The following is a 20621-nucleotide window of genomic DNA, read 5'->3' as shown; positions in this document are numbered from 1 at the left end:
AAGATCTCAACAGCACTGAATTCCTCTGACTGCATCTGCTATTCATTTGTGTTGTGCTTTTCCAAATTGGTCCCTCTCAAGTTATACATTTATGCAAACTTCCAAAACAGTTCTGCAGGTGAGCTTTATATGCTTCTCAAAACCTCCTTCCCATGTGAGAGACAGCTTACTAGTCATAGTTTCTTGGTATAAATAAAATATGGTATAATTATTAATGAAACATTGTATTCTTATTTACTTTCTCATCATAAATTAGATTAAAATAATTTGGACTCGTTTAGGATAAACGGATAATAGAATTTTATCTTGAAAAGTTAGTACGCTCTCTCTAACAACGCGCCCGGACATTCATGATTGGCCTAAATGTTGAGTAGCTTATCAGCCAAGACCTACAGTTTGTCGTTCTCTATATATGTTTTTGCTAAATAATTGTAGGATGGGGGATTAGTTTACTTAAAGCCTATCCACTTGCCAATTATTGTGCTAACTAGACCAAATTTATAATAATAAGAATACTTCACAAAGACTAATGTCTAATGCCACCCATGAAGCTTGGCCACCTGCTTGGCATAGAATGCAAATATTACTTTCTTGAAGATGATCAAGAAACCAAATTATCAGTAAAAATATTTAAATGTAATGATTCAGACAGAGTGGAAATAGGTTCTAAACAAAAAACACGAATATATCTTTAACATACAAACTTGGGTATCTAAAATTTTGAACAGTATTACGAATATCCCTAAACGACAGTTTTGATCTGAATCGACTGAAACACAGTTTGGGTGGTCGAAGATGGAACGATATCTGAGACGATCAAAACTGTGTCTCCCTTCTTGATCAGGCCTTTGGTCTTTATGAGATCGATGGATTTACTGATGTTAGCTTCCATGTCATCTGAAAGATCACAGAGAAGTGGAGTAACGCCCCACTGCAAATTAAGTGCCATTCTGGTGCTGCTGTCGTTTGTGAACGCAAATATAGGAGGATTTGGACGATTGCGTGAGATGAGTGAAGCCATCTGGCCATGTCTTGTGTACACAAAAATCGCGTCCAGTGCTAGGTTGTTGGCTGCAGATGTAACAAATAACTTGTCAAGATGTAACATAATCGAACATGGGAACATACATTATTTGTTGCTTTTCTTATTTGCACAGATTATTCCCAAATACACAAAATGCAAGGTCCCAAAAATGCAATGTACGGCTTTTATGGCTCAATGTAACACAAGACACAGATGAGAACGGTCTTAGACATACCCATTCCTGCAGCACAGTTGCAGATATGCTCAGCAATTTGATCTGTCAAAGATGCTCCAACATTGCGCTGGAGCAGAGCATTTTGCCTTTTCTCTTCACGACTCCATAGTTCCATTCTGCTGCTAGTCATACGCAACACGGAAAGAGCCTTCTGCCCGTATGGTCCAATTGCTGATTCTCCAGAGAGCATCAGCGCGTCAGCATATTGGCGAACAGCTTCAGAAACATCGGCCACCTATAAAAGCAAACAGCATATCAAACTTTATGGTTTTTCTCCTGTTGAACAAATTTCAGTCTTAAAATTTTGCTTCAAGGATCATGAAGAGACCATAAATTCTTGAGTACTTACAAGATGATGAAATTTTTGTTTTCTAGTCAACGTTTAGAGCAATTAATTTGAAAAATTCTGTGAAAAATACCCAAAACAGCTACCTCAGCTCTCGTTGGAGTAGGAAATTCGACCATGGATTCAAGAAGCTGAGAAGCTACCACTACTGGCTTGTTGAGCTGCCTGCATAAATAAGTAATTTTCTCCTGAACTGTTGGGATTTGTTCTAGTGGGATTTCGACTCCAAGGTCTCCTCTTGCTATCATGATTCCGTCAGAAGCTTCAATGATTTCTTCCAAGTTATTGAGAGACTCCAGACTCTCTATCTTCGCCAAAACTTTTATTGATCTGTGATCAAAGCATTTCCCCTTCATATTCCATATTCTAAAAGAAGCATATGCAGATCACATCGATTTCAGATACTAGGCCTAGACTCTGGCAATGCTTGGTAGCCTCCTATTGTTATAAACTCATAATGTTCACAGTAAAATTAATCAAACCATGTCAGTGCTAGTACTATCATTTAACTGAAGATCCCTATCGTCGACGAGAGGTACAAAGAAGAAAAGCCAGATGATTCGGAGGTAAAAGAGGACAATGTAAAGTTAATTACTTGGAGTATTTGATAGAAATGAATTTCTTCAGGTCCGTGACAGCATCGGCATCATTGACAAAAGACACGGCAATAAAATCAACACCTTCAGAAATTCCAAAGTCAATGTCGAGCCAATCCTGTAGGTATTACAGCTCTATTATCAACATCAGTGACTCCAAAGTGTTAAAAGCACTCTGTTTAGCACAGCTTAAAAGGATTATCACAGGACAGCATATCAGTCTTACAATTCGAATTAGTATACTTAGTCATGCAAAGAAAATGAAATCCGGATTTTGATTAACCTTAGCCGTCAGAGTCGGAAGCTCATAATTCTTGTCCACGAGCTTTCCATCCCTCCAAAAGGTCAGTTTAGCTCGTGGCAAGAGTAAGCCGGGGTCCGTGCACCTGCATCGCAAGTCATTCCCAACCTTTTCCTCCACTTTGAAGGTTGCCATTCCTCCATCAAAAACAATTTCATCACCCACGTTAATACCTGAAGAAAGTGCAGCAAACAGTGATCAGAACAAACAAAGAATCCTCTTTTTGTTGGTGGAAAACTTGCTGAGTCACTTCCATCAATCAACTTGCCTTCAGAAAAACCTTCATAGTTAGATTGGACTGTAAACGGGCGCGAGCCCGCAAACGTTTCAGTTGTAAAGAACCAGATTGAACCCTCCTAACAATCCAAGAGAAACACAACAGCGTCACAAATTTTCTCCACTTAATTAGCATTAGCTTTATGGATATAAAAAAACAAACATTGTCCACAATTAGCATATATATTTCAAACACAACTTCTTTAAATTGATACCTCTGCTTTAACAGAGGAAGGAGCACCATGATCAACAACTTGAATCTGGCAGCCTTCAGTATCAATCATCAGAGACACACAATACCCCTTTTCCTCATTCAACTTCTTAATTTTCCTAATCACATCCTTGTGCCAATCCCTAGTATTATGACACATATTAAGCCTAGCCACATTCATCCCTCCCATAGCCAACCTCTCCAAATCATCCAACGAGCAGCACGCAGGCCCTATCGTGCAAACGAGCTTCGTTTTCCTCAACCCCAAGAACCCCTTCTCCCTCAATTCCCCCTCTGAAACAACATCTAATCCCAGAAACCCTTCCAAATTCTCACAACCCTTAGAAACTTCTGCACTCTCCACACCCACTTGCATCACAGCTTGAACCCCAATTCTGGACTCAACACTTCTAAACTTCCTAGCGTTGAAAAAAACTCCATGACTAGAAATTGGGAGACCAAACACGCCCTTCTTCAAATCAAAAGCCCCATCTTTCTTGATCATCCCACTAAACTTCAGTGCTAAATCTCCCATAACAGCCATGATCTCTTAGAGAACGGACTCAAAAGTCAAAAGATTTGCAGTAATCAAGAAAGAAAAACAAGAAGGTACTATCAAAGGAATACCCAAATTCGCCAATGTTTAGGCAAACAAAAGGGTCTTCGGAAAACCCGTCAAAATTTTGTTGTAGTTAACCAAGATTTTCGGATTCCACAAGACAAAAAAATATTATTAGGTTTCCTACTGCTTACATGTGTATATGTATACACATATATATATACATGCGTCAAGAATGGGTATATTCTCTTGCAGCACTGGTGAGAAGTTTAGGGGAACCCTAATTGTGTTATACAAAGAAACAACCTTTTTTGTCAATGTTTAATTAATTTGAAAGTAGGGACAGCTGAAAAAGGGCGGTATAGTACACAACACAGTTGTAGGCCGTCGAATTTAACGGTCAACTACCCCCTTCGCTGGCTAACGTGAGCTGGGCCGTCATTGTCATTACTCTGTAAATGGTAAAGCCTTTTTCTTTTTTTTGGGCATGGTCCCGGGGAAGGGGAATATATCTTTTTTCTTTTTTTTATGAGAATAACATATGAAAAAATAATTTTATTTGAGGATAAAAATATCAATTATAAAATAATCAAAAGTGAAATATTAATAAAATTCTGAATATTTTTTTGTATTAGACGTTAAGATTAAAGAGCTTGTAAAATATTTAAAAAAAAAATAGGTGAAGTTAATATTTTTTAAAGAGATAAACATCTTATTTTAGAATCTTATAAGCTCTTCAAAAAAAAAATTAGCCGAACAATTTTTATAAACTTATATGCTCTAAAAACTTATATGCTCTCAAATAATTTATAAGATATTTCAATAAGCTTATAAGTTCAGCCAACAACCCTTTAAGTTAAGTTGCCGTGCAAATTAGAATTATTTCAAATAAAATACGAAATGAAGAGTAGTTGAAGTTCAAGTGCTTGATAAAGCACTTTAACACTTATAATTTTACCACTAAATTTCAGAAGTCGATTCGAACCCACTTAAAATTTTCAGTTTAAATTAATTTAATTTCAAATTAAAAACACGTTTCATTTTATTTCAACAATAAACTGATAAATATGTATGGTAAACTCTTACTAACACTCCATAAAACCTTAAAAAATCGAGTAACTACAAATTATTTATTACTTAAATATTTCAAAATACTGTAATGTTTAAGCGCAATTTTTTAATACATAAATGTACTTCAAATTAATTTTTTTTCTTTTTTGTTTTAATAGTGATGCACCCCAACATACACACAAACAGTCAAAATTCGAACATGAAACCTTTTTATCAAAATATGTTTATAGCCGGCAGAAAGAATATAAGTAGGCGTGTTGTACATTTGTTGGAGTTGTTTGTTCGAGCAACACGAGATAGATACTCCAAAGTAAAAAACATGTCACTTTTGCTAGTAAAGTCGTTGGAACAACGTTTGATAGAACAAAATGTAAGAAATATTAAAAAAAAAAAAAAATTGAACGCACGCTGCGCATTTGACATTAAAAAACTGATACCAAAGAGCTCAAATGTTAATTATGTGCGAGAAATGGGCACTAAAAAGTACAATATGTCGGCGTCGTAATGCGCACTAAGAAGGTTTGGTACACCACTCGTTACCGCCTTCTTATTCAATGCCAATTATTTGTAATTATTTTCAAATATTTATATTTTTTTGTCAAGACGTAATTTTTGTTGAATTGGTAATAATAAAATAAGGTTAATTATATTTAAATTCCCTCTAAAAATATAAAATTAAGCTTTTTCTCGAAAAAGTTATATTTACATTTCCTTCAAAAATTCACTTTTTTTGCACCTGACTATATTTTGTTAGGATTTTGATGAAAATTGTTGACGCTAGCAAAATAATTATATAAATTTAAATTTTTACTCCTCATTTAACATTCTTATATAATAATTTTGTACATATAAGAAAAAAATATAATAATGTTAACCTCACTCCAGACACATATGTATATATTATTTTTATTTCTTTATAAGTATAAAAGTATACATAAAAATATTAAATGCGGGGGAAAATTAAAAATTTATGCTCTTTTTTCATTAGCGTTATAATTTTTCGTTCAAGTTCTAATGAAATAGTGTCAGGTGTAAAGAAAGAATTTTCGGGGACAATATAAATGTAATTTTAAAATATCTTTAAAAAATATATATGATTTTATATTTTTAAAATAGATTTAAGTGTAATTAACCCTAATAAAACATGTGGTTTTTGTTGTAAACTACAAAGGGAGTGAAAGTTGGCTGGGCTGGATTGGACTGGACTGGACTGGACCAATAAAAGGCTCCGACCAGATTTATTAATTTAAGTGGGCTGGACCTCTGGTTTAGCCAATCTAAATTTTGACTTATTTCCTTCTATTTTCAAGTTGTACCTTTGATTTGGGTCAATGTCAACCTAAAACTTCAACTCAACTTTCATTTTAATTTTTTTTTTGGTATTTTCTGAAAAATGTCAAAATTACAAATACTCCTTATTATTTATAATTATGAGAAATTTTAAAAAAAATCCGTTGCAATTTACCATAATTCCTTTCATAGTCACAACTCTTGTTTCAAGTAGTTTCCTTTGAAATAAAGTATAATTAAAAATTTGTGTCGTGTGTTAATTAAAAAAAAGAACATTTCTTACGTTGAAAAATATATAAAAAGACAACATTATTTTTTATTTTACTATTTACATTATAAAAAGACAACATTCGACCATTTAAAGAAACAAGACGATGCTGAAAAAGTAGGCTTTACTTTGTATAAAAAACAATATCCCAAGTAGATAATATGCAACCATCTAATCTTAATCATCCTCTTACAATATCCCAAGTTGATAACATACCCTATATCATATCAAATTTAAATCTCACCAACTCTACTAAAATATGCTATTAATATTTAATTGAGATGTCGCTGGAAAAAGAAATATAATAGTATTTGATAATTACAATAGTATTTGTACTGAGTCTATAATAAGTTTTTTAAAATATCGTATTTGTCTAAGTCTATAATCGTAGCCGATTGTATTTGCTAGTCTGCAATGCTTACGATAGTATTTGGTTTTGTGTTTTTGTGTTGATGTTTTGGACATAAATAGGGATAAAAAACTGTGTGTTGGAGATAAATGGTATGATTAGAGTTGTATTTTGAGGTAATTTAAAGTATTTTAAAATAAGTGGTGTAGATTTGATGTTGGAATTTGGAATACAAAAATCACTGTTCATCGTTAAATAATATATCTTTTATATATTTATATATATATATATATAAATATTGTCTATTTAATATTGTATTTATGGGAGATAAAAATTAATGCTCATTGTCAATTTATGTCTTTTATATTATATATAAAAAAATAAAAAATAAAAAAATACACAAAGAAAGTGTAAGAAATACAAAAATAAATATTAATTATATTTTATTTTGTATCGAGAAATGCACAGACATAAAACCAAACATATTGTACAAGTATGTAATGTTTGGTCTTATTTTATAGTCGGTAGATAGTGTAAAAACATTTGATCAAGTGGAGCCAATTGTAGGTAGTGTCACAATTATTAAATTGAACAATGTTTTAATGATTTTTGACGAAATGAACATTATGTGATTGTTAGATTATTTATTTGAAAAATTATAATAAATTCAATTCGATATACTTTTTATTTAAAAAGTCATAACCCAACAAAAAGAAAAGAAAAGAAATATTAAGATTTTGATAATTGGTGGAAATTGGTTCATCCCCCCCCCCCCCCCCCCCAATGCAAAATGCCAAAAGCCAAAGGACAAAAATGTCCGGGTAATGAATCCCAAAGAGAAGCTTCCGAACCTTCTTCTGCACATATCATAATACAATACATGCACTCATCCCGTGTGTGTATGTATATACATCTTCTCTACGCACTTCGCTTCTGCGCATTTGATCCTATCGGAGTGAAAAGGAGGAACCAAGGCTAGGAATAGATTGAAATATCTGCCTGTTTATGCGATTCTATTGATGATTTTGGTGTAAGAGAGGCCACGAACAAGTCGGAAGAGGTTCTGTATGTTTCCGTCTGTCAGAATTTAGCCGTGAAATTAAAATTTTAATTCTAGGGTTCCTTTATTTTTTCTTTTTTTTTTTAAATCTTTTGAGCGGTGAAGCCCAAGTGCTTATGAAATTGAACGGGCCGATTTCACATTCATACTTGGATGATGGAAAAGAAGAGGAAGAAACACAAGCGAAGGAAGTTTCATCGGCGGCGGTGAGAGTTGTAGTGGGCTATGCTCTTACTTCGAAGAAAAAGAAGAGCTTCTTGAAGCCGAAGTTTATTCGCTTAGCTCGGTACTCTTTCAGCTTTTCTGTTTTGTTATTTGTCTCCATGCTTTGTAGATGCCCTTCTGTTTGTATACGTGCAGTTGCTCGTAGATCAATTACACTGCGTGTTTGTGCAGGTCGTCTTTCAAATCTTCGGCTAATTTCTTTATAATGCGCTATTTTTCGTTGTTCTGCGTACTGTATGATTTTTTGTTTCAAGTTTTGGTTCTTTTACAAATGCGTTAACTAGCTGAATTACTACTCGCGCCGACGGACTCTTGATCTTGTTTTGCTAAAGATTCTTTGGTATTATTATTGAATTCAAGGATAATAGTAAACAATATTGATTTTTTAATTCAATAATTTGATTGATTATTAAGTTAATTCCCCCACAATGACAATCCCGATGCATGCAGAGGCTATATTGAAATACCACTTTCTTTCTCCACTTTTTCTATTCCAGAAATGTAATAAATTAAATCATCATTTTGATTTATTGATTGGATAATTCTGGTTCAGTGCGTGCCCAGCCTTCCTAATAAAATTGGAAGACTAGAAGAGTAATATATGGAAATTATGAGGTTAACATTGTTGCGCGTGCAGTGTCAGAGGGCCCTTTTTGTTACAGTTAATTCTCAACTGTTTGTTTGACTTATCCAATATCTTCAATGCTTTCACGAGGAATCTAGGACCTTATGTGAAAATGCTTCTTTGGTGGGAATATTCCTTAATATGTGCTCTTGAGGTTACAGTCAAGTCAACTTATTTTATGACCTTATGGTTATGTCCAAAACAATCCTGTTGCTTTCCTTCTGCAGGGGAAGATTGAGACTGAACACTTGTCCCTACCGTCATTTTTAGGATTAGTACTCCGCTATTAAGAATTCATAATTAATGATCCCCTAGTTGTCATATTTTACGCCATCAAACTTGAGAAAAACAGTTGTCTTATTGGAATTATTTTACTAATTCGTCGCCTCCCATGTTGATTGGAGGCTTGTACTAAAATGACATAGGCCATACCAATAAGAAGGTCCAGGAGTTGGCACTGCCTTAGCCTGCATGCTCTGAAAATGGAACTGTGCAAAATCTGATAAACTTTAGGGGGAAGTTTTATTCTTATTAAGCTAAAATTCTATTCTATTATGCTACTTTATTTTCTTCTGAATCTTGTCATGTCTAGCATTTCATTAGTTGAGCTCATCTGCATTGAAAAGATACAAGTATCCTCTGACACCTCTTTCGTCTATGAAAAGTTGAAAATTGGGATTTGGACATCTATTTAAATCAATGCTATCCGTGCTTACTTATTCATTGTAATTTTATTTTCTTTTTTTTTATGTTGATATATTCTGTTAGAGGGCACCCCCTCCCCCCCCCCCCAAAAAAAAAAAAAAAAAAAAAAAACCCCCCCCCCAAAAAAAAAAAAAAAAAAGAAAAATGGTCTGCTTAACTGCAGGATGTTTGCCATATATCTCTACACTTAATTTTGTGTCGATGATACTGAGCCAAAGACTAGGAGATGTTTGTATGAGATAAGGTGTTTCTTGTTACTTAATGAATATCCTATTATCTGATGCAGAAATAAAGGAATTGAATTTGTTCCAATTGATCTGAAAAGGCCTTTATCGGAGCAAGGTCCATTCGACGTTATTTTACACAAGGTATGAGTTATTACTGCCAAATTCTTATTCCACAAGGTTTCTGAAAATGCTACTATAGATGTATAAGGTCCTTACTCTTAAGATTTTGGATGTCAAAAAGTAAAATTAATGTAAGTCTTTTCACTATCACTCTTAGGGTTAAATCACTGGCGTACGAAATCCTTTCAAATCCATAATTTCAGTTGAAAATGTGCAAAAAAGGATCTGGAGGCTGACATACAAATTTAGAAAGCAAATCTGAAAATAGAAAGTAAAGAAAGGTCGTCTTGAACCATTGTATGAATCTATGCTATCAGTGGTATATGGAGATTAATTAACAAAATTTCAATGTCACTTAATCTGATAGGAAAATTTCATATCCTAGCCCCCTTTAATCCTTTACTCCCTCAACCATAGTTCACCTAACTCAAGAACTTCTTAAGTTCGGTTGTGCTTTTGGCCCTCCTGTTGTTCGTGTTATAACTGCCCTGCTTTCAAATCACAGCTTCATTGAATATCTAATAGCAAATACCAAACCCAACCTAAAGAAGTTCATTGCTCTATTCTCCCCCGTCATTGCTAATTTTATTTGCATTGCTTCATTGACCATTATTCTGTCCTGGAATATGTACTACAGGTTCCTGCAATCTGCAACCCTAGTCATCAGAATGTTTCCTGCCTCCTTTTTGTTTATGAACGAGGAAGCTGTTAGGTCCTTGTGTAATTTGACACTATTCACAACTTATTCTTTAATTATTTAGTGGGCTTCTCGTGGCAGTTGATAAACTTTTTGACCTCCGAAATCCAATGGGACCAATAGTAATCCTAATGATTTGGGCTGTGTATCTTTGTTCCAATCTTTTTAGCTAATTCCTTATAATTCTCGTCTGCTGACGAGGGGAAAGGGAACCAGAAACAGAACCACCAAGTAGGAAGAAGGCTCCTTGTCAAGTCTTGTAATTAACAATTGTCTTCTTACTCTGCACCTATTGGCTGTTTCCAGTTGGAATGCTCCACAATATTGATGTACTCTTTTTAGAGAAGTCCTTGTTACAAGAATTAGTTTGTGTTAAAAGGATTAAAATAAATATACATTATAGTAACCTTGCTTCATTCTTCTTAGCTTTGTTCTTGATTGATTGCTTTTATCTGTTTTCAGTTAGCAGGAAAGGACTGGTCCCAGGTTATCGTGGTTTGTGCTCCCAACTTTATGACGCTTTTTATGTATCGAATAATGTAAAATGGCCTTTTCTGAATGATGCTCTGGAACATTTTACCACGCAATCAATGTCATGAATCTAAAATCTTACCTAGTTGCATGCTGCAATGGATATATTGTAGTGCTACTTAATCTCCAAGATTGATTGTATCCTAAGGGTGATAGGTTGAAGTTGCACATGCTCTGAGGGTTAAAAACTCATTCCTATCTGACATAATTGCAGAATCTTTGCTCTCTCCATCATGAGTCATGACCAGATAGTTGTGAGGATCAAACAAGTGAGGAATTTACTTTCTGAGATTTAGATGACTTTTAGGTGTTGCTAGTCGTAGTTCCGAAAGGTCTGATGTGCTTCTACTATAGTGCATAGGGAACGTCTCTTCATATTGATTGTTTAATAATTGGCAAGTTTGACTTTGCATTTGGTTTAATAAAATTGTTGCTTTTATGGGTCTGTGCCAACAAAGTGATTGTGTTGTACTTCCAGTATGGTCATGAGTTACCTTATATGTGTACTGATATGATGACGCTTTAATGTAACTCCTTGTGATTTTTCCTCCAGAGAGGAAATAATCTTATTTGAGTGGGAACTCAGAACTGTAGTTACCTTTTCCTTGATAGCTTTAATAGCAGAATGAAACACTTCCAATTTGCTGCCTATAAAGAAATTCAGGTTCTAAACTCAAGGTACGAAGAAGAAACTCGCAACAATAGTTTCTGTGGACAGTCTTGTTTTACTTGCTTAGAAACAGACATTTTAACTCTCTAGGCCAAACTAGTTAGATCCTCGAAAATGTTTTTGCTCAAACCCGAAAGTAACCATTGAAATAGCCATGTGAAGTTAAAAAGAGAAGTTTTAGGTTACACAATTTAGCTTCCAGAAACTTTGGTTTCATTATTTCATGCATATAGGTGGGCGATGCTGGCAATCTACATTTAATTGGAAGTTCTCCAGGGTTTTCATTTATGTTCGCATTGGAGGATTTTGTGGAGCTTATGATATGAGATTTTCTAACTCAGAATGAAATGAAAAGTCACTCACAATGTACACTTTTGATTTGGAATGCTAAAATGGCAACCTGGAATTTGCATATCTGTATGCTGTGCAATTTTTCATCATGGATGAACTCTTCCCAGAGCTTCAAATTATAATTCCTATGATGCTGCAAGCATCCTTCTTTGAATCTCATTCAAAATTATTTTTCTATAAAGGATTATAAGAGAGTACATCCAGAGGTGATAGTCCTTGATCCTCCTGATGCCATTCAACATTTACGCAACCGTCAATCAATGCTTGAGGTGGTTGCTGACCTGGAATTGCCCGACCATTATGGTATTTGGCGTACCACAATGCTGTGTGCATACATTTTTCTTGATATTAGATCATCTCTTGTCTCTCTGCCAGTCTGCCCTTTTCCCGTTAATTTGGGTCCTTTTTCCCCTCTCAAATATTGTCACTTGTCCATGCTATTTTCTTTTTAATGACTTTCCAAATTTATGTTGGCCTTCTACGTTCTTTGTGACATGGTTTTTTGGGTATGAACCACCACAGGCAAAGTTTGCATTCCAAGGCAGTTGGTGATTCCGAAAGATCCAACTTCGATACCAGATGAAGTTGCTAAAGCAGGATTAAGAGTACCTCTAGGTAAACTAACTTTTCCTAACTTTTTTTTGACAAACAAGTTAACTGACATGCAATGAAATGAAATAGGAAATTGATCCTTTTCTTTTCTTTTTTCCCATCTTTTTCTCCCATTAATTGGGAGGTGTCTGGTGAGTGTTTCTGCCCTCTATAACAGAGTTGTATTATTGTAGTGTTGAGAAGGTGCACTCCTTTTACTATTAGGATTTATTCTGAATTTGTTTGGACCCATTGCCTCATATGGTTTTACTTGTCACAAATCCACAAGAAACTACAGATCAAGGTGCTTTTCTACTGACAATTTTAGTGTTGGTAGTTTCTCATGACAGGATAGTATTGACAAAGTTGTGCTATCTTGCAAGAAGAATTACGTTCATTAAGTGTGTAATATGGATATTGTCATAGAAGCGTGGTGATTAGCTAGTCAGAAGTTACATACGGGAATATTCTTCCACAATCTGAGCTTGTTGCTACATTATTCTGTGTGATAATGATTTCTTATGTTGTCAAATTCTGCTGTTTCAGTTGTGAAACCACTAGTTGTGGATGGAAGTGCAAAGTCGCATGAACTGTTCCTCGCATATGATCACTTTTCCCTATCAGAACTGGAAACTCCAATGGTTTTACAGGAGTTCGTTAATCATGGTATGTGCTTCCATAAGTTCTTCATCTTTCTTTCAGGTGTTCCCTATTTAGCATTTATGAATGTTTATGTGTGCTCTATGATAGGTGGTGTTCTCTTCAAAGTTTTTATTGTTGGTGAGTCCATTAAAGTTGTCAGGCGTTTCTCTCTGCCTGATGTAACTAATTGTGACTTGACAAAAATTTCTGGAGTGTTCCGCTTCCCAAGAGTTTCTAGCGCTGCAGCTTCTGCTGATAATGTTGATCTGGATCCTTCTATTGCTGGTGAGTTTGACACATCTGGTTTTGTTGTCGTACTTTCTTCTCACTGGAACTGGAAAAGTTTCATAATTCATGTTATGTAGTTATATTGATTACTGCAGAACCTCCTCCACCCCCTTTGCTTGAGGTGCTAGCAAGAGAGCTGCATCATCGACTGGTAAAATTCCTTTCCACTGAAATTTTGGCTTCACCTAATCTGTTTGCATTGTATATTTGCTATTGTTATGCCTGATTCCTGTCATATTAGGGACTCCGGCTGTTCAATATAGATGTGATACGGAAGAACGGGACCAAAGATATGTATTATGTCATTGACATCAACTACTTTCCAGGTTAGTGTGTATCCAAGTCTCATTTGCTTTTCCATGTGCACTTTGGAGCAACTTTTCATATGCCTACTAGCTCTTTGACCTGTAATCATGTTTGTTTTGGTTCAAGAATCAAATACATTTGCCAGTGTCACTTATCACCGATTCATTTCATCTTCTGGACCACCAAGTATAAACATCTTAATGCTGAACTTTTTACATTTGCCGGTCGCAGGGTACGGAAAAATGCCAGAATACGAGCATATATTCACAGATTTCCTTCTTAATCTTGTGCAAAGCGAACACAAAAAGTGACCTGCTGCACAGCTGCTGAAACAGTATACATTGTACATCTCAGGTCCTAACATCCTGTCCATTAGGGGTAGGTTCCAATTTTTCCTGTAAGTGTAAGGAAAAAATCAAGCTTTATTTTTCCTTCACTTTGTTCCTTTTAACAGCCTCCTTCACTAACATCCTTTGCTAGACACCTCCGTGGTAGAGGATTGAGAGACAATTTGGGTATTTGTATTATCACAAGTTGTCTTTGTTCTTTACCAATTTAGTTGCCCAACATCCATTTTCAGTTTATTCTTCTTTGTTCTTTACCGATTTAGTCAGCCAAGAAGAGCGTTCAAAGAGCCTCATTCATACTTCACTATTGTTTCTATTTCTCAAATAGAGATTGTCAAATACATCATTGTATTTTGGATCTTAAATTAACAATGAGAATTGATAATTCTCAATCGAAAATTAATATGGACCGATTATCGACAAATTATAACCATCAATAGATGTCACAAGTGGATTAGATGCATTAATAATTGTATTTAAATGAAATACAGCTAGATAATTGGTATAAAAAATAAATACACATTTATGAAAGAGTTCAAACTCACATCACCATACAGAGGACCAGCGGATATGAGCAAATATACCACTGGCATGACTCGTGATTTTAATTTTCTATGAACATTTCATTAACAATCCCTTGTTTGGTTGTATTTTCATTTTCGATATTGAAAACAATTATAAAGTTGAAAATATGTTTGTTTATACGTATTGTTACTTAAAATCTTATTATCATTCATGTTTTAATAATATTTTTTTATGCATTTCTATACATATAATACTTTTTAAATAATATATTCTTTTCGTAATGCTTTGATGTGACATGATTAATAATAAAAAATAGAACTATTATTTTAAAATAAAAGAACGTATTTATTTGACATTGCTAGCAATATAACATAATCTTATAAATAAATTCAAGGTACATTTTATTCTGCGTTTGTTCACTAAATGCATTATATAATATGCCTTGATCCAAACATAATTTTTTCGTTAAACCCTATTAAAATTGGAAACACATATTTCCCACTCAAAATTGAAAAATTAAATTCAACTTTTTACACGCCCTTAAGAATGTTGGTTACCTGTGCATTAGTTTTATTTGTTATTGAAAAACGAAGAATTAAGCACGGTGTTTGGATTTGTGTTGTGAATATTTTGTTTGTGCATTAGTTTTATTTGTTATTGAAAAACAAAGAATTAAGCACGGTGTTTGGATTTGTGTTGTGAATATTTTGTTTTGGCGTTTTGGAGATAGAGAAAGAAAAATAAAGAAAAATAAGTGTTTTGGAAATAGATGGTATGTTTGAAATTTTGAAACGTAAAACCAAACATAATGAAAGGGTTTTTTCCTTATGGTTTTGACAGGAGATAAGGTTGAGATTCTTGAGAATGTGTAAAAAAAAAAATATATGGCGTAAAAGGGGAAAAGAGAGACTATAAAGGAAAAAACAGCGAAATGCAAATTTAAACTAAATCAAAATATTGGAATAGTCCCTATAAAAAAAGAATAATAAATTGGAAGAGTCCCATTAAACAAGAGGGTTTTTGCTGGTCGAGCGTCTCAATTGAAGAGGGCTGCTTTCTCACCCTACTGCCCAACATAACGCTCCTCTTTCTCACTCTCTCGCGGAATATACGCGTGCACATATATTTCTTACTCCCATGGATGGTTCGCCAATTCTACTAGTTCTTGAATCTTGATTCAAGAATTGCTCAAGAATCTTCGATACTTTCGAGAATCCGGTTAGGGTTCTGTGAATTTTGGTTCTGTGTATGTATTAGCAGATAATACAAGTTTCTTGATATCAAGAATCGCAGTGCGGACTTTCTTCTATGCCACTGTGTACATATTCGTAATTTCTACTAATTCGTGATAGAAAGCAAGATTCTTTGCAGGGTTCTTTGATGCATTCAAGAAACGCGCTACGGTTGTGAGATATTTATACTGTGTCTAGATACTATATTATAGCATGGCGACTACATCGCAATCAATTCGATACATTGGTCCGGCGCCTGCCACCAACGCCGGCAATATGGACGCTCTCAACCGAGTCTTGGCTGAACTCTGCGTCCGCGGCAATCCCAAGGTCTGGAACTATCTCTTGTACTGTTTGTTTTTTCTTTTTCTCTATTCTCTGTTTGATGACTCAAGTTTGTGCTTTCTTGGCCAAATTTTGGTGGCGAGCTTTCTTTTAGAATGGATGAGTTTGATGTGGAAATTTGTAATGACTTGAGATCAATTTTAATGAAATAACCAGAAGGGGATAGGAAATTAGAAGAAAAACAGAGAGATGAGGAAGAAGAAGAAGACTGATATTTCATTGATATGATCCTTGACTCACAGCCATTGCATTTACATATAACGGGGACAAAAATTCTTAACTAAAAGCTGGAAATACATTTACCAGAAAAAGAAAACTTCAGATTGTCATTGCTCCCCTCTCATTGGCACCCGTCTTCTTCACAAGGACACAAAAGGCAGCAGCTGGTTTTCTCTTCCAGGCAGGTGTGCTGCCCAGCTGTCGATGTGGCAGCCTCTGGTTCGCCCATGCTCGTAACCCTCAGACAAAAATTCCCCAATAGCAATGTGCCCTAATCAGCCTCCAAACGACAGCGTATCACGCGAGGGCACCACAATTTTTCCCCAATTTAATCCCGCCTTCAATCGCATGGCTCTCATTTAAATTCCAGATCGAAAGGTTGCCTTCAAAGTCGCATTTCCAGCTGCAAACGCGGCAAACTTATGGTTTTAAAGGACTTGTTTTGATTTAATTGATGGATTGGTAGCTGTTTGTCTGTTGCCTGCAGCCATATGTGTTTGGATTGCCTTTATATTTGGTGAAACTGTTTAGTTTGTCCTTTTACTGCAGAACCTGGGCACTTTACACACTAGGCTCAGATGGTTTCTGTATATCACAGCAATTATAAGTTTATGGGGACCACTTATTTAGGTCCTTTGAATGGTTACATATGCTTAACCAGATATTAATCAGCATTTTTAATGGAAGACCTTAAATTAATCTGTAGGATGGGGCTGCCTCAGCATTGAGAAGACTCGTGGAGGAACAAGCTCGTGATCTTAGTGGTGAAGCATTTTCCCGCTTTATGGATCAGCTGTATGACCGTGTTACCAGTCTTTTAGAAAGCAATGAAGTTGCTGAAAATTTGGGTGCATTGAGGGCCATAGATGAGCTTATAGATGTTGGAATTGGGGAGAATGCAGTGAAAGTTGCAAAGATTGCAAATTACATGCGAACTGCATTTGAGGCAAAACGTGAACCTGAAACCTTGGTTGTTGCCAGTAAAGTTCTGGGCCACTTGGCCAGAGCTGGTGGAGCAATGACTGCTGATGAAGTGGAACGGCTGGTATTTGAAGATTTCCTGCTTGTGGCATGATAGAATTAATTTTTTTGTGACTTTTAATCTCTACTTTTCTCAGGTAAAAATTGCATTGGATTGGCTTCGTGGTGATAGAGTCGAATATCGTCGATTTGCTGCTGTTTTAATTTTAAAAGTATGTCGCCTCTTCCTGCTCATATTGATTAGCGATTAACCAAGTTACCAAAGTGTTGATGTCTTATAGCTGCAACTGGAATTGCTCACTTCGAGAAACTTTAATATTGTTGCAATTTTGATTTCAATGCATGTCTAGTATGAGCAAGAGAATAAAGAGCAGAGACAGGATTAAGGGATATATTATTATACTGTTTGCCTGATCCCCCCTGACTGTAAAATGATCTCTATTGTTTGCATGTATTTTGAAGGAAAATTTTGTTTAAAAAATCCTTCGAAGTATCAAAGTGTTGTATGATGATCCAGCTGTTTGCTGTGTTGGGTTGTGAACAGTAACATGAACAAAAAACACCGGTTATGTTTAGATAGATTTTGGAATTTTTTAACTTAGTTTCCTCTGAAAAATGTTGGAGAACTTTCTTGATTTTTGTTTTTTTGGGTTTTCTTTGGTAAATGGTTTTGTTAAACGTTTTGATGATTCTAAGTTGTAGAAATATATTTTTACTTGATTTGGTGATCTCAGTATATATAAAAATATAAATACAATATGCATGTGTATATATAGTAAGGATAACAATTTTTTTATAATATTTTTTGGGAAATAAGTTTGAAAAATATAGAAGATGCTGAAGAAATAGGATATTTTTGCTTTTGTGGGATGTTCAGGCCTTTACGAGGAAGATTGACAAATTGGACAGATGGCTGGGAAAGTGGGACTATTGTGATATAATTGTGTTTTCCTGACTTGGCTTTATGGCGTAGTAGCTTTGTTTTTTCTTTTCTTTGGCTCATATTATTAGAATTATTGAATTGTATCCTATACATAGTCCTCATGGATAAGGGAATAACTTGTTTCCTTACATGGAAACAAATAATGAATTAAATCCATTGATCTAGACGACCCAAAGAGAAATCCTATGATATGTATACCCCTAACTCAAACACCATTATGCCTAAAGCCTCAAAAGATACTCTATGATAAAGGCTAGTCAAATTGATATTTTTGGGACAATAGTTCATCTTCAAGTAAGGGTAGCATCAAGCTGAAAAAATTCCATAAAATCTCCTTTTGATTTGCTTCTTATGAGTCCTCTTTCATGCGCATCACTAATATTCTTATTTCGGACTAAGATTCTAAATATGGTTGAGCAGTTCAGTCCTCTAGAAGTTTTTCTTGTTGAAACTGACGGACCTTTATTCCTTGAGGCATGTGTAAGAAGTTCTTAATGATTGTCATAGGAAATGGCTGAGAATGCTTCAACAGTTTTCAATGTGCATGTTCCTGAGTTTGTGGATGCTATCTGGGTTGCTCTGAGGGACCCAAAGCTGGATGTACGCGAGCGGGCTGTAGAGGCATTGCGTGCTTGCCTTCGGGTTATTGAGAAGCGTGAAACACGATGGCGTGTCCAGTGGTAAGTGTGCTTTTCTCCACTATGCTATGGATAGTTGTTTATGGAGATATCAATAATTTGTGTGAAACATGCTTTTACTCCCATGATATATTGTCCCAAGCAAAAATGCATGTCCTCTTCTTTTGCCTTCTCTTAGATATAAGAGCAGAAAAACGATAACTAGTGCTGAGTGCATCGTTACATTATAGGTTGGGAAGAAATCTTGTGGAAGCATAAAATATCTTAGTTTACAATTTTGTATTCAGTTTTTCAGATGTTAAGATTGTTTTGGATGGTTGAGAATAATTAGCAACTGCAAGTCTATTTTGGACCTATTGACTACATAGTAGTCAATATCTTGTGATGATCTGTTTTAATAGCATTTTCAACTCAGAAACGAGCTTTTGTTGTCTGGTATGTATATAGTCTGACGCAGATTATATTAGCTGTGTTCAAAATTTTGAAGTTAATAGTATTCTATTTCCAGTAGTATTGTCTTACTTGGGTATCTGTGAGGATGAACTTTTGACATCCCTCCGCTTCTTAAATATCCCCATTACATGCCTGGTCTACTGTCTGACATTAAGGATGTCACATGTGTTCACGTTTTGTAGTTAATAGTTTTCTATTTCCATTCTGTATTATGTTACCCGAAGGTTTGTGGGGATGAGACCTTTTAAGGTCTTATTGTTCATGATGCAAATAGAGTGGTGAGGCAGCGGCACCCTCCCACGACTATGGTAGCATGACTAGAATTTCATCCTATTCCCTTAAAAAATGGTCATCTTTAAATGAAAGTATAGATGTACTGTGAGCAAATCCCTTATCCAGTTTCAATTTTTGGGCTGCCGTTACTATTTTGCCCAGAAAATATTTCATCCTAAAGAAGTGCTGATGGAGTTAAAGCATATCCCTAGTATGAACTCAAACTTTGGGCCATTTTGTTTATGTTTTCACTTTTTGACACAGAGTGTTTCAACTTTTTTGTTTATACGTATTCTCATTGGACATATATTGATTTGACACCACAGTTCAGTTCAGTATAGAACACAATTTCATTAACTAATCTCAATATATTCTCATTTTCACACGAAAACGTATACAAAACTGAAAAGAAATATCTTCCGCTGATCACTGAAAATGAATACATAAACAATAACACAGGAGGACGTTTAATTCTTATTTTCTGTTTACGGCATTCAATTTTTTTTTTTTGTTCAAATTCATAGGTTTCAGTATAATTGAACAGGGAGATCACTGGGTCCCTTTTCTTGTTAAACTGGCAGACTAAGAAAATAGTTCTTAAATAATGAAGAAACAAAAGGAGTGCATAGTATTATTCAAGTTTTAATCGTTCTATGAACACAAGATGGAAAGAGCTTAGAAAAATAATGTAGTAACAAGTGGCAATTATATGTGGTTTCTAAACAGTAGAATTGGTTCTGGATGTCCATTGAATATTAAATGACCGCACAACTTATTTGTAGTTTTATAATTGATACTTATGCTGTTGTACCTCTTTTGAATTTTCTTGAGTTTTAAGCTGGTATATTTGTTGTTGAACTTTTTATCTGAAAAAGACTACAATGGTGATTCAGTTACTTAGAAAATTTGGTTTATGATTTCTTGTTTCTTTCACAAATTCTTTTCAGCTTTTCTTTCTCGGACTATTGATTGCTGAATGATGTTATGACAGGTATTACCGTATGTTTGAGGCTACACAAGATGGATTGGGGAGAAATGCCCCTGTACATAGCATACATGGTTCATTGCTTGCAGTTGGGGAACTGCTGAGGTAGGTCTAGA

General features: G+C 35.0%; 3 protein-coding genes across 8 annotated transcripts in view; 2 read left to right on the top strand and 1 right to left on the bottom strand.

Moving 5' to 3' along the window:
• On the bottom strand, window positions 599-3833 carry LOC105169349 (pyruvate kinase isozyme A, chloroplastic). The gene is made up of 7 exons (XM_011089736.2): window positions 2994-3833; window positions 2771-2858; window positions 2485-2675; window positions 2201-2319; window positions 1692-1935; window positions 1260-1494; window positions 599-1071 (listed from the first exon to the last, which is right to left on the bottom strand). Exons 1-7 carry the CDS (start codon window positions 3531-3533, stop codon window positions 743-745), a joined length of 1746 nt encoding a protein of 581 aa, XP_011088038.1. The 5' UTR covers window positions 3534-3833; the 3' UTR covers window positions 599-742.
• On the top strand, window positions 7318-14276 carry LOC105169348 (inositol-tetrakisphosphate 1-kinase 3). Of its 4 annotated transcripts, XM_011089734.2 has the most exons (11): window positions 7319-7591; window positions 7692-7872; window positions 9428-9509; window positions 10648-10680; window positions 11920-12040; window positions 12260-12352; window positions 12875-12994; window positions 13079-13255; window positions 13336-13409; window positions 13500-13584; window positions 13796-14276. In XM_011089734.2, the coding sequence occupies exons 2-11, from the start codon at window positions 7703-7705 to the stop codon at window positions 13873-13875; spliced, it is 1035 nt and encodes a 344-aa protein (XP_011088036.1). In that variant the 5' UTR covers window positions 7319-7591; window positions 7692-7702; the 3' UTR covers window positions 13876-14276. The 4 variants fall into 4 exon arrangements, with proteins under 4 accessions (XP_020552096.1, XP_011088036.1, XP_011088035.1 ...); XM_011089733.2 differs by having other exon boundaries at window positions 7319-7872; XM_011089735.2 differs by having other exon boundaries at window positions 7322-7872; window positions 13354-13409.
• Window positions 15460-20621, top strand: part of LOC105169347 (serine/threonine-protein kinase TOR) — a 33984-nt gene continuing 28822 nt past the window's right edge. The window contains exons 1-6 of one of the 3 annotated variants that reach the window (XM_011089732.2): window positions 15460-15654; window positions 15808-15998; window positions 16939-17277; window positions 17351-17425; window positions 18664-18836; window positions 20512-20610. In XM_011089732.2, coding sequence (XP_011088034.1) covers window positions 15882-15998; window positions 16939-17277; window positions 17351-17425; window positions 18664-18836; window positions 20512-20610 — 803 coding nt within the window. In that variant the 5' untranslated portion in view covers window positions 15460-15654; window positions 15808-15881. Of the gene's footprint in view, window positions 15999-16938; window positions 17278-17350; window positions 17426-18663; window positions 18837-20511; window positions 20611-20621 lie in introns of all 3 variants that reach the window. The other 2 variants (XM_020696121.1, XM_011089730.2) reach the window with 2 other exon arrangements.

This window comes from Sesamum indicum, linkage group LG8 (genome assembly GCF_000512975.1).
Source record: "Sesamum indicum cultivar Zhongzhi No. 13 linkage group LG8, S_indicum_v1.0, whole genome shotgun sequence".
In the NCBI taxonomy this organism is placed as follows: domain Eukaryota; kingdom Viridiplantae; phylum Streptophyta; class Magnoliopsida; order Lamiales; family Pedaliaceae; genus Sesamum; species Sesamum indicum.
Note: the sequence above shows the minus strand (reverse complement) of the source record. Positions and strands in the feature narration are given on the sequence as shown.